At 34.4% G+C, this 13,046-nt stretch overlaps 2 protein-coding genes across 7 annotated transcripts in view; one reads left to right on the forward strand and one right to left on the reverse strand.

The window, feature by feature from the left end:
- Window positions 1–6,405, forward strand: part of ASB17 (ankyrin repeat and SOCS box containing 17) — a 30,327-nt gene extending 23,922 nt beyond the window's left edge. The window contains exons 4-5 of one of the 3 annotated variants that reach the window (XM_008956026.4): window positions 2,224–2,503; window positions 5,413–5,695. In XM_008956026.4, coding sequence (XP_008954274.1) covers window positions 2,224–2,503; window positions 5,413–5,619 — 487 coding nt within the window. In that variant the 3' untranslated portion in view covers window positions 5,620–5,695. Of the gene's footprint in view, window positions 1–2,223; window positions 2,504–5,412 lie in introns of all 3 variants that reach the window. The other 2 variants (XM_034967834.3, XM_055117134.1) reach the window with 2 other exon arrangements.
- Window positions 6,406–7,081: 676 nt separating this feature from the next.
- Window positions 7,082–13,046, reverse strand: part of MSH4 (mutS homolog 4) — a 121,590-nt gene continuing 115,625 nt past the window's right edge. For all 4 annotated transcript variants that reach the window (XM_055117145.2, XM_003830571.5, XM_055117143.2 and 1 more), the window contains one exon: window positions 7,082–11,874. In XM_055117145.2, coding sequence (XP_054973120.1) covers window positions 11,852–11,874 — 23 coding nt within the window. In that variant the 3' untranslated portion in view covers window positions 7,082–11,851. The remainder of the gene's footprint in view (window positions 11,875–13,046) is intronic.

Here is a 13,046-nt window from a genome sequence, read left to right on the forward strand (position 1 = left end):
ATACATACATATATATCCTTTCTCTTTCTATATGTGTATGTGTGTGTATATATATACATATATGTATGTATAGTGCCAGTGACAGAGTTATGACAAAAAACTACATCTTGATTTCTAAAATGCTACTTTGCACTACAATTCACTATTTTTTAAATTACAAAATCCTGGCATGTCAGAGTTTGGTGAAGCTTTGCAGATAAACTAGTTGGTCCAGTGACTTTCCAACTATACTTTTTGGAGACCTGAACAAAGATCCAGTAGGGGGTAAGGGCTCTGGGACATCAACCAGAAAAACTCTTTTTTCTTAGTTTTGTCAGATTCTTCAAAAATAGTTTGAAAAAAGCTCATCTATTATAAAACATTTATCTTCTATAGCTAGTTCTGCTATAGCAATCCTCCAATGCTGGTTTATGCTTGTGCCTAAAACATTCTTTCGAATCTTTTTATTGGAAAACATCTACTAATCTTTCAAATCGTAGTTTCTGGATAACCTATAGGAAATGACTATTTCAGATAGAGTTAAGTACCCCTCCTCAGTGCTTCTATAGTACCCTGAGCATGCTTCTATCATTGTGATTATCACCTTGTATTGTATTTATGCAATTTCTTGTGTTTTCCTTACTAGATTATAATAGTCAAGAACTATATCTTTTATCTCTGTGTATCTACTTCTCAGTACACTCTAGGCAAGCAAGTGTTAAATAAATTAGGTAATGAAGGAATAAGCAGATGAGTACATAAATGCTTGTGGAAACAGATGTAAAGAGGCCAACTTGCTCAAAATCACACAGCCAATTCAAAGATCTAAAACTTAGAACCTAGAACACTTGTCTCTATTGTTTATACCATGCTGCCTCCCATTTTACCTAAGTACTATATATGCAGTCTTAAAGTTCCCCTTTTTGCATAAGACTTTCCTTGCTCTGAGTAGTTGCCTAAAACCAGTATTTATACTTTGTGTGCTGTCCTGCAGTATTTTATTAGGACAGTCAAGAGAATTCCACAGACAAAAATCATTAATAAAATTTCTCTTTCATTAGCCTAAAAACCATATTACCTGGCAAAATTATGGCTTGCTAATAGAAAATCTCCTGTGGTCAAGGACACCACAACAATATTTACTCTGACCAAAATAACAGCATAAAAGTCTATTAAATGAAACAACTGCAAGAAGTATATACCATTTAAAAAAATAAAGTTTTCATTTCTGTCATAAGGGAAGAGAAATTTTTAAGTCTAGCCATCATGTGACACTCTAGGGAAAACAAGATTTCCCTAGATTTCAAAATTTTACTCAAGAAGAAAAATTCTGCCCTTGAAGGACCTGATATGGTTCTCACTATAATTTACATTTCCTAAGCCCAACCAACTCTAATTTTATTAAAGTGAAAAACATAGAATTAAGATAGTTGTATTTATTCCTTTCCTAATTTCCAAACTCAATTCAAGTTCATGTCTGGTACATGATCAAGAAGAACAAAAACAAAAAGATATGCAAATGATCACATAATTCTTTCTATTAATAAAGTTAAATCAAAAAGTTCTGTCCTCCTTTTCCATTTTATTTTTTCCAGAGCTACATCAGTTTTGTAATACTGTCCTAAGCAGTATAGATTTCTCAACTAGAATTGCTATGACTAAAAGTAAACAATTTACATATATTATAAATTGGTTTTGTTTATTTTTACAACGTAAATGGGGTTTAAGTGTTTGGTAGGAGTTTTCTTTTAACCTTCAGTTTAGTCTAGATTCATAGAGTGGAAAACTCCTTTTAAGAAATATATAGGCTGGGTGCAGTGGCTCACGCCTGTAATCCCAGCACTCTAGGAGGCTGAGGCAGGTAGATCACCTGAGGTTGGGAGTTTGAGACTAGACTGACCAACATGGAGAAACCCCTTCTCTACTAAAAATACAAAATTAGCCAGGTGTGGTGGCACATGCCTGTAATCCCAGCTACTCGGGAGGCTGAGGCAGGAGAATCACTTGAACCCAGGAGGCAGAGGTTGCAGTGAGCAGAGATCGTGCCATTGCACTCCAGCCTGAGCAACAAGAGGGAAACTCCATCTCAAAAAAAAAAAAAAAAAAAAAGAAACATATAAAGATAAAGTTACATTTAAGACATTTAACATTTAAACTATTATTTTCCCATTACTAGCAAGATAAAGTGTTTGTCACATTTCTTAATTCTATATCCAATGAGTTTTTGTTTTGTTTAATTCACAGAACTTTCACACCAGTATACTGTCCAAGCCCATTAAGTGGCATCACACCTCTCTTTTATGTAGCTCAGACAAGACAGTCTAATATCTTCAAAATACTACTGCAATATGGAATCTTAGAAAGAGAAAAAAACCCTATCAACATTGTCTTAACAATAGTACTCTACCCTTCGAGAGTAAGAGTAATGGTTGATCGTGAATTGGCTGACATCCATGAAGATGCCAAAACATGTTTGGTACTATGTTCCAGAGTGCTTTCTGTCATTTCAGTCAAGGAAATAAAGGTAAGAAAACTACTTTAAAAAAAATGGGCTCAAATATTAGTGAATCTTAAGATTCAACTGTAAAGCAAAGAATACAGTTAATTTTTAATTTATAGAATATGTCCAGTGACAGATCATTGAGTATATGCCTATTAATAAAAATAATAGGGAAAATCTCAAACAGTCCTTTACTTCTTATGTTTTTAGAAATATGAAAGAATTTTAAGTTATATGTATAGTTCATTTTAGTATTAAGTAGATATATATTATATCCTAATTATATTTTTAAAACTGTTTAAGATGTCTCTGTCCTTTAAAAACAAAATCAAAAAATTTAACAGACTTCCTTTCCAACAGAATATTTCAAAATAAGGGTTACATTTCTCCCCACAAATACAATCATATGTCAAAAAACAGATTTTTTCCATTCAAGTTCTCAAAGCAACGTCAAGCATTATAAAAATATAAATAAAGGCTTAAAATATTTGTTCAAGTGAAAATATCTATCCCTCAGAAATGTGGAGACCTTCTTTATAAAGTTTCTGGAATAAATCAAATTTAGAGAAAACAATTAACAGCATATAGTGTACCCTGTCAAAATGAACTGCAAGTGTCATCATCAAATTGAATCATGCCCATTAGTAGCAAGAAAGAAGTCCATTTAATAGAGAGAAAGCTACCCCTATAAATTTAAACCAATCAAATTAACAAGGAATCCAGTAGTTCCCCTAATCTTTAAGGGTGTGACTTCAGAAATAAACTCATAAGAGATATAACTCTACTGGTTTTTTTTCTTCAATGCCTCAGCAGTGAATATGAATGTCTGAGCCAACTGTAAGCAAAGCAAATTTATCAAATTATTTTGGCAACCCATTTTTAAAACAAAAAATTTTTTTTGCATTTTCAGAAACTTGCTTGTCCTTGGTCCAGTATTAATTCTGCATAATTGTTACAGAACATATCAATTCTCAACCAGTTCCATGAATGCTATTCCTGAGATACAACACTAGTAGAAAAGCACTAGGACAGGCCGGGCGCAGTGGCTCACGCCTGTAATCCCAACACTTTGGGAGGCCGAGGCGGGCGGATCACGAGGTCAGGAGATCGAGACCATCCTGGCTAACAAAGTGAAACCCCGTCTCTACTAAAAATACAAAAATTTAGCTGGGCATGGTGGCGGGCGCCTGTAGTCCCAGCTACTCGGGAGGCTGAGGCAGGAGAATGGCATGAACCCAGGAGGCGGAGCTTGCAGTGAGCAGAGATCGCACCACTGCACTCCGGCCTGGGCGAAAGAGCGGGACTCCGTCTCCAAAAAAAAAAAGAAAAGAAAAGCACTAGGACAGAGTGAGTTAGTTGACCAAAATCATCTGCCTAAGTGGCAAAAATTTATAGCTGGGTTCCAATCAATTGCAGTTTAATAAAGTAAAATAGCATTGAGCAGGAAGATAAAGAATAGCATTAAAACTGCTTAAAGAACACTTTAAATACCTCTGTTCTGCATTTCCACACTTCCCAGTAGTTTTCCCTATCGCAGCACATATATTTTATTGTAAATATATGTTTAGCTATTTCTACCTCTACACCGTGAGTCTTGTAAGCACAGAGGATGTGTCTATTTTACCTACCCTAGCAAATTATCCCAAGCACCTATCACAATGCTAAGCATATACTCTTTAATAGTTAAATAATTGAATAATGAATGCATTATACATGTAATAGATAAACAATAGTATCATGTAGCCTGTGGAGTATATGTTTTAGTGGAGAATATTTCTGTAATACAGCAATGTTTTTTCCTCCTAAGTCAATCTATTAACATTTGATCCGTAAGATTAAATATTTTAAAAGATGCCTTTCTAGACCTTTAAAAGACATCTTTTCATTTGGACAGGCCTGTGTCAGGCCTTCTTGTGTATGAAGCTTTACTCTACAATGGTTGATATCACCTGGGAAACTTTTAGGACTTAGGTTGTCTGTGTCCAACCCCAGACCAGTTGAATCAGAATTTGTGGAGTAGGGCCTGAGCACTGGTATTTTTTACAGTCTCCCAGATAATTCTATATGGCTAAGTTGACCGTTACTACTCTTCAGGAAGAAGTTGATAAAATAAAAGTACAATCCAACTAAAATTAAAAACTTGTTAGGATCTAGAACTAGAAATACCATTTGACCCAGCCATCCCATTACTGGGTATATACCCAAAGGACTATAAATCATGCTGCTATAAAGACACATGCACACGTATGTTTATTGCAGCACTATTCACAATAGCAAAGACTTGGAACCAACCCAAATGTCCAACAATGATAGACTGGATTAAGAAAATGTGGCACATATACACCATGGAATACTATGCAGCCATAAAAAATGATGAGTTCATGTCCTTTGTAGGGACATGGATGAAATTGGAAATCATCATTCTCAGTAAACTATCACAAGAACAAAAAACCAAACACCACATATTGTCACTCATAGGTGGGAACTGAACAATGAGAACACATGGACACAGGAAGGGGAACATCACACTCTGGGTACTGTTGTGGGGTAGGGGGAGGGGGGAGGGATAGCTTTAGGAGATATCCCTAATGCTAAATGACGAGTTAATGGGTGCAGCACACCAGCATGGCACATGTATACATATGTAACTAACCTGCACATTGTGCACATGTACCCTAAAACTTAAACTATAATAATAATAAAAAAACTGTTGCCTTGTGTCCTTAGACATATAGATTATTTTAAGTTTATCCCTGTGGGAAAAAATGGGAATAAAATACTTGCCTCAAGTAAAAATGCTTTGGAAAAAAGTTATAAGGGTTTTATAAATTTATGGTCTATTTTCTAAATTTAAATTAAAAATAAGTTTTAATAATTTGGACTAATCCAAATTACAAAACATTACAAAAGTAAAATATTTTGCTTTTCTTCAGACACAGCTGAGTTTAGGAAGACATCCAATTATTTCAAATTGGTTTGATTATATTCCTTCAACAAGATACAAAGATCCATGTGAACTATTACATCTTTGCAGACTAACCATCAGGAATCAACTATTAACCAACAATATGCTCCCAGATGGAATATTTTCACTTCTAATTCCTGCTCGTCTACAAAACTATCTGAATTTAGAAATCTAACATACGTCAATGTCCTAAGTTCCTTAACAATGCTTACCAATGTATGGCTTAGAAGTTAATAAAAATTCACTTCATGTAAGTTTTTATTGCATTAAACATTCATTTAGAAAATATATTTTCACACAACATCTTAATTGGATCACTTTAATCAATACATGACTCTGCCCATTACCTTCTATACAATGGAATAAATTATATGCATTTTACACAAAGTGAAATGAACTATTTTCATCCAAATTACATCAAAATGAAAATATCAGTTCAATCTGCATGTTCTTTCATCACAACGAAACTTATCTTAAAAAGTAGAGTTTTCTCAGACAATTTTTTGGCTATTTTCTAAGTACTAGACTTTTTTCTCTATAACTATATGCAAACATGAGACTTGGAAGACAGTTCTCTATGGATCTCTCTCGTGTTTTTCCTATCAGGAGCAGAGGCACTAATTTCCATTTATTATGGGCTAGCTTTTCAAGAATGTTTGTATAGCGAGCAGTTTGGGAGATAGAGATAGTGTCTTCCTTTGGAGCAGAGAGCAGGTTTGTTTATTGTCTAGTATAAAAAAGCAATGTCTTTCTCAGGCAAAGGTTGAGCAAGTTTGCTTGAAACTCATTATAAAAGATTGGAATTTCCCAAGCTCAGAGCTCCTCAGCTGTGACACAAATCTACTGTGACCACATCTACTTGGACCACTCCATATCTTGGAGGGTGGATCTAAGTGGAATCGACACAAGCATGAATCTTATGCTACTTGCTAATGCCATTAGTAATAAAGTCCTTTGTTTCTAACCCAGGAGTCTCTTGTCTTCTGACAGTAAGCATGAAGCTATGGCAGGCTAAACTGCTTGCTTGCAATTAGGGTAAAAATGTCAGACTCTTCACAGTTTTTGACAATGAGCACCTGTTCCCACCTTATCACTATATATTTTAGGGCCTGTCTTAGTAAATTATGGCAGACAGTAGCAGTTTCCACTGTCCACTCACAGTCTGAGTACTATCAAAGTGTGACAATTTATAGAAAGAGTGTTCACTCTGGTTCTGTACTAACATAAACTGTGTGAATATTATTATTACAGTGTCTAAAGAACAGAATGTAAATAGTAAAGTAGCAAAGACATGGAGCAATACAACCAGATTACTTGCTTTTTCTTTCCCTCTACTTTCATTTAGGTGAAGTAAAAATACATTATAGGATTGAATTATAGAAATGCTTACTTATACACTTTATTGAAATGTTTAATTATAACTCAGCATATTTTAAGCTCATAAATATAGAAGTATATATTATAGACAGGCTATTCATATGAATATTTCCTTTACTAGAAACATGTAAATAGTTATATATTTTGGTTAAAAATAAGTTAATATAAAGAAAGCCTAAAAGCTACCTTTAGTGTAGCACATAAAGAAACGCTAGATTGGTGATCCAGATGAAGTGATTTGTCTGGCCAAATACCTCCGCAAATCTTTTGACATTTATTCTCTAATTTTCATCCTTTTCTTCCATCATTCTCTTCATATGTCTTCAACTCTAAGAAAGATTAACAAATTTGGTCTAGTCTTCACTTTTATTGACTGTGGCTCATACTTATTCTAAAGGGTGGGAAATAAGCAGCATCTAAGTTTCAGGAACTTCTTCCTACTGGAATTCTGATTACTTCCATATTTCTCAACATGATAAATCCATCACCACCCAGAATCTTACTGAACTCTTCCCTTCTGTATTAGTTTCCTAGAGTTGCCATAACAAAGTGCCACACACTGCGTACTTTCTCATCTCACAGTTGTGAATCCTATGAGTCCAAAATCAAGGTGTCACCAGGGCCCTCCTCTCTTTGAAGCTTTTACAAGAATTCTTCCTTACCTTATTCTAGCTTCTGGTGGTTTCCCTTCCTTGGCTTGTAGCTGCACTACTTCAATCCTTTGTCTTCATATGGTGTTCCCCTCTGTCTTTATGTGGTCTTATAAAGACAGCTGTCATATCTTATCTGATTTCATTTGCAGTAATCTTATTTCCAAACAACATCACATTCTGAGGTACTGAGGGTTAGCACTCGAACATATCTTTTTTGTTGTTTTCACATTTAAAACATTTTTTGTCTTTTTTTTTTAAGTTCAGGGGTACATGTCCAAGATGTGCAGGTTTGTTACACAGGTAAATGTGTGCCATGGTGGTTTGCTGCACAGGTCATCCCATCACCTAGGTATTAAGACCAGCATCCATTAGCTGTTCTTCCTGATGCTCTCCCTGTTCCATCTCCACCCTCTGCCAGGCCCTGGTGTGTGTTGTTCCCCTCCATGTGTCCATGTGTTCTCATCATTTAGCTCCCACTGTAAGTGAGAACATGCGGTGTTTGGTTTTCTGTTCCTGCATGAATTTGCTGAGGATAATGACCTCCAGCTCCAACTATATTCCCTCAAAAGACATGATATCTTTCAAATCAATGTCTTCTCTCCCTCATCAGCCACTCTGCCCACTCAACTCTTCTCTCCTCCCACACGCATCTGTCCTGTTCCCATCATTTCTACCTTTAACCCTCATCAACTCTACTAAAATAGTCTCTTAAACTATTTGGTCTCCTTGACTCTGGTTTCAACTGCCCATTTCAAAATCATTCATGCTAACACCCAGATGATCTTATTAAGATGCAAATCTAATTATGTTATACCACCATTACTACTACCACCATCCCTTGCCAATCCCCCAAGGGCAAACATGCCTTAAAACTCTACAGTGGTTTATAGGAGAAACTGATAGAAAGCACCTAGCTTCACTCTCTCATATGCACTGTATCCTCTAGTTAAACTAAGCTGCTTACTGTTTCACATATCTTTACTTACACATATGCTGATCTATCTAAAATGCCTTTTCCTTCCTTAAAACCCAATATATTTTATCCTCTAAATTCCCTTTGACCGACAAAGGTTACATACGCTTGGTTCCATTGCCTTAAACATTCCTCTATTATGGCACTTATCACATGATGCTCCAATCCTAATATATGTGCTTTTTTCTCTTTATTACACCCAAGGTTCTCAAGTCAAATGCCCTATCTCTTGTACCTCTAACACCTAATATGTTGCCTGGTCCATAGAAAATATTTACTGAATTAGATTTGTTTTATAGCTTTCTAAAAGTAATACTTACTCTAAAACTTTTGCTTGAAGGAACAGATTTTAAAATGTGCTATCAGAGAGGCTAAAAGCAGTTAAAAATAGAAAAAAGAAATAAAACATCACTTCTGGTTAAAAAAATTATCAGAATAGCTTTAAAATTTGTTTAAAAAGCATTACTCACTGCACACCTATTAAAATGGCTCAACTGAAAAAAGAAAAGAAAGCTGACAATACTAAGTACTAGTGAACATGAGGAGCAACTGGAACTCACACATAGCTGATGAGAATGAAATGTGATATAGTCACTCTGGAAAAGTCTGGCAGCTTCTTATGAAATAAAACATACACTTAACATATGACACAGCTATTTTACTCCTATTTAATCTAGATAAATGAAAACTTATGCTCCCAAAAAACCCTGTATAGGAAGGTTTATGGTAGCTTTATTCATAATCGTTAAGAACTAAAAACCCAAATGTCCCTCAATGAATGAAAGGACAACAAACTCTGGCACATATAAACAATGAAATACTTGTCAGCAATAAAAAGGCACAGCAACATGTATAAATTTCAAAAGCATTATGCAAAAGAAGCCAGTCTCAAAAGGTTACATGCTATATGGATTCCATTTGTTGGACATTCTGGGAAAAAATAAAACTATAGGGAAAGAAAACAGGCCTGTGATTGCTGGGTTAAAGTTAAGGGTCAGGGAAAGATTTGACTACAAAGGAACAGCACTAAGGAAGTCTTCTGGAATGATGGGAGGGTTCTCTATCCTGATTTTGCTGGTGGTTATGTGAATCCATAAATGTACTAAAATTCATAGGACTGTACACCAAAAAAATTAATTTTATTGAATGTAAATGTAAAAATAAATGCATTACTTCCTAGGCATGAGAATAAGCTGTGTTTCTTCTCCATCCCCACCCCCCCATATTTTACCCCTAAACTTGAAAAAGACTATCTTATGTAGGATTTTATTCTGTGAGGAGAAAGGTGGAACAGGCTAAAATAATGGCTTTGTGGTGGAAATTAAAGGAGTTTGCTAACACATTATGGGCATTTACCTTGAAAGACTGGATTATGAGATAATGATCTATAATATTAGAAAAAGGCAAAGGCAAAGAGGAACAAAAGAGTAGAGCAAATAGATCTTAAAATTAAGAAATGGATTATCTCCCTAGTATTCACCTTCATTCTGTAGTACCATGACATAATAATTATATCTTTATTTGATTTGGTTTTTTGTATGTTTCTGCTACACACAAAATGGTATAAGAAAAAGTAATTTAATTTTAAGAAGATATAAACCTGTTTTTATATCAGTATCTCAATTCTAAAATAAAAGACATTAATCATTTGGCTGCGGTTTTTGCATCAAAAGCTTTAATTGATGAAAAATTTCTTAAAAGTCGGGTGGAATCTAACATTGAGGTTACATCTAAAAAGAAGTTAATGTATTTGAGGAAATGATATTCAGCATATTTGATATGTTGCACTCGTCTCTGCTTGCCTGTTTTTTTCCCCACTGCCTACTCCCTTTCTACCTTTTATTGCCTTCCTCTCTCTTTTTCCTGCCACCCCAAACAATCTGCCATGCCCTTTTCCTCCTCAGTGTCTTCTTGAAATTTGCCACAAGCCTAAATTACCTAACTGCCTTTAGAAATGACCACATAAGGCCAGGCACAGTGGCTCACATCTGTAATCCCAGCACTTTGGGAGGCCGAGGCAGGTGGATCACCTGAGGTCAGGAGTTCGAGACTAGCCTGGCCAACATTATGAAACCCCGTCTCTACCAAAAATACAAAAATTAGCCAGGCGTGGTGGTGGGCGCTTGTAGTCCCAGCGACTCAGGAGGCTAAGGCAGTAGAATCGCTTGAAGCTGGGAAGTAGAGGTTGCAGGGAGTCGATATCACGCCATTGCACTCCAGTCTGGGGAACAAGAGCGAGACTCTGTCTCAAAAAGAAAAAATATAAAGAAAAAGAAATGACCACACAAAATAGAATTCATTTCAGAGGCTGTGAATTAAAACATAGCTAATAGTCAAATATAAATATTGTGATATTTTTTCTAAAACATGACAATAAGGAATATAAGTAATCTAACAAGACATTTAATATATTTTGAATTGAATGTAAAACAAAAAATAATTTATATTTACTTTTCCAAAATAATGTGTGTCATTTAAATTATAACTTTTTCAATATACTTGGCTACTAATATTTACTTAGAATGCTGAGTGTTTAATAAAGTCAACAAACATTAATATTAAATGTTATAGAATAAAATATGGCCCTAAGTGGTCTGTGAATAATATTGGGGGGTCAAATTATTATGAATACTGTAGCTTACTAAATAAATGTTTCAAATGTATAGCTTGAATTCCAGACACTTAGTTGCCCAAGAAAAGAATAACTTGTCTATGTTAGGCCTTTATGCTGAGATTACTCACTTAGCAGCGTGATTCCAAAATTACTCTGATGAACTTCAGAACCCTCCAGTGTTGGAAGTGGGGGTACTGATTAATAAATTGTTGAGTTATAGGGCATTATTACTTCAGAATAGAATGTAAAAGAAAAGCTCAAAAAAGTTTCCAGACCTAAAAAGAAAGGTGTTTATTAAACTAGGGTATTTACAATAATATTTTAAACCATAACTTGTAAGTATAAATGAACTTAGGTCTTAATAATGTGAATTTTTGTGAGAAAAAAGTGGTGTATTGCATTTTCTCCTAACATAAAAACCATTCCTTCAAGTAGTTCTCATTTGTTAAGTTATAATAAATATTTTTCATATAGAATATATAGATGACAATTGTGATGTTAATATAATGTAATTTTCAATTAAAATATGAAATTTGGCAAATGTTATTTTCCTTATCTCTAAGGAGAAAAATAAATTCTAGGTTCCTTGAATTAAGATATATTATTACATTAGAATTGTGATTATTCTTCAGTCTTTTCTGGAACTTGTTCAGTCCTGGGAAAATCTTCTTTGTACTTCTTCTTGAGGTTACTTAAATATATTCGTAAACTGTCTGGATCCAATTGAGAGTTTCGAGCAGTTTGAACAAGCCTAGTGGCTAGATGGTACACAGCTCTCTGTCTTTCCATCTCAGGGGTACTCCTTTGGTTTTGCTGTCATTGAAAAAAAAAAATATATATATATATATATATATACACACAAATACTATAATTTTTATTTAAACCACATGTTGGCAATATTCTATCTCCTTCCATAGACATATGGAACTCAAGGGTTAACTAATTCCTTTGAATAAATCAGTTTCCTCCAACAAGGAAAGAATATACAAGAAGAAATAAAAGAAATATTGTATTTGAAAGAACATAATTTATTCTGAGTATTTGCTACTTTATCACAGATCTTATGTTCTTGAAATCACTTTTCAATGAAAAAAATTATGCTAAATAGGTCAGATTTCTCAACATAATACCGAAAAGTAATAGAAAATCCACCAGAGATAGACTCTACAAACACTTTCCCATTAAAAAGGTATGGGAAAACAGCATTGTTCATTGCTATGTGGTAATATACTTTTAAATGATGCCAAAGAGTACTACTCTGCTCTCTCCTACTTTAATTCCCCAACAGATAAACTGGTACACAGAATGGGTCATCAGAAAATTGCTTGCCCCTAAAGAGAGTACATATATAGAAACTGCTGGAGCCTAAGAGAAAATACTGCCTGAGGGGTAAATTACATTTTAAAAATAAATAATATGAATAGCTATTTAAAATCATGCCTTAATTTTTAATAAACTAAACTTTGGGATACCCAAGAAATAATATGTATAACAGGAATGTAGAAGTCCTTTAGATGCTTGGTCTTGAATAGAACTTCAGGACTGCAAATATACCTAGAAAATTCTTATTTCACCTCTTTGCCTGAACTAGATAGAGAAATCAGCATTTTTAATCTTAACTTTTTATGGAAAGTCTTAGTGAGTTTCCCTGAAATATAATCCCTTCAACTCATAATAGCAAGCAACTCCAGATTTTTTTTTACTTTTCACTATAGGAAAAATGAGTAAGATTTTATGAGGTAGAATAAGATTACCATATATTCACCCATCTATCTATTTGGTACACAGATCAAATACCAATTAGTCTATTATTTTTAAAAAGTTATTGAATATCTACTATCATCTATGTTCCAGGCCTCTAAGCTTACGTTTATATATCTATGGGGGATACAAAAATGTAAACCTCACATGATAACAGAACTCAAGGAGCTTACAGTCTTAATGGTTAAAAAAACAAAAGGCTTGTTGTAAGCAACTGATTATAA

This window comes from Pan paniscus, chromosome 1 (assembly GCF_029289425.2).
Source record: "Pan paniscus chromosome 1, NHGRI_mPanPan1-v2.0_pri, whole genome shotgun sequence".
NCBI classification, from domain to species: Eukaryota; Metazoa; Chordata; class Mammalia; order Primates; family Hominidae; genus Pan; species Pan paniscus.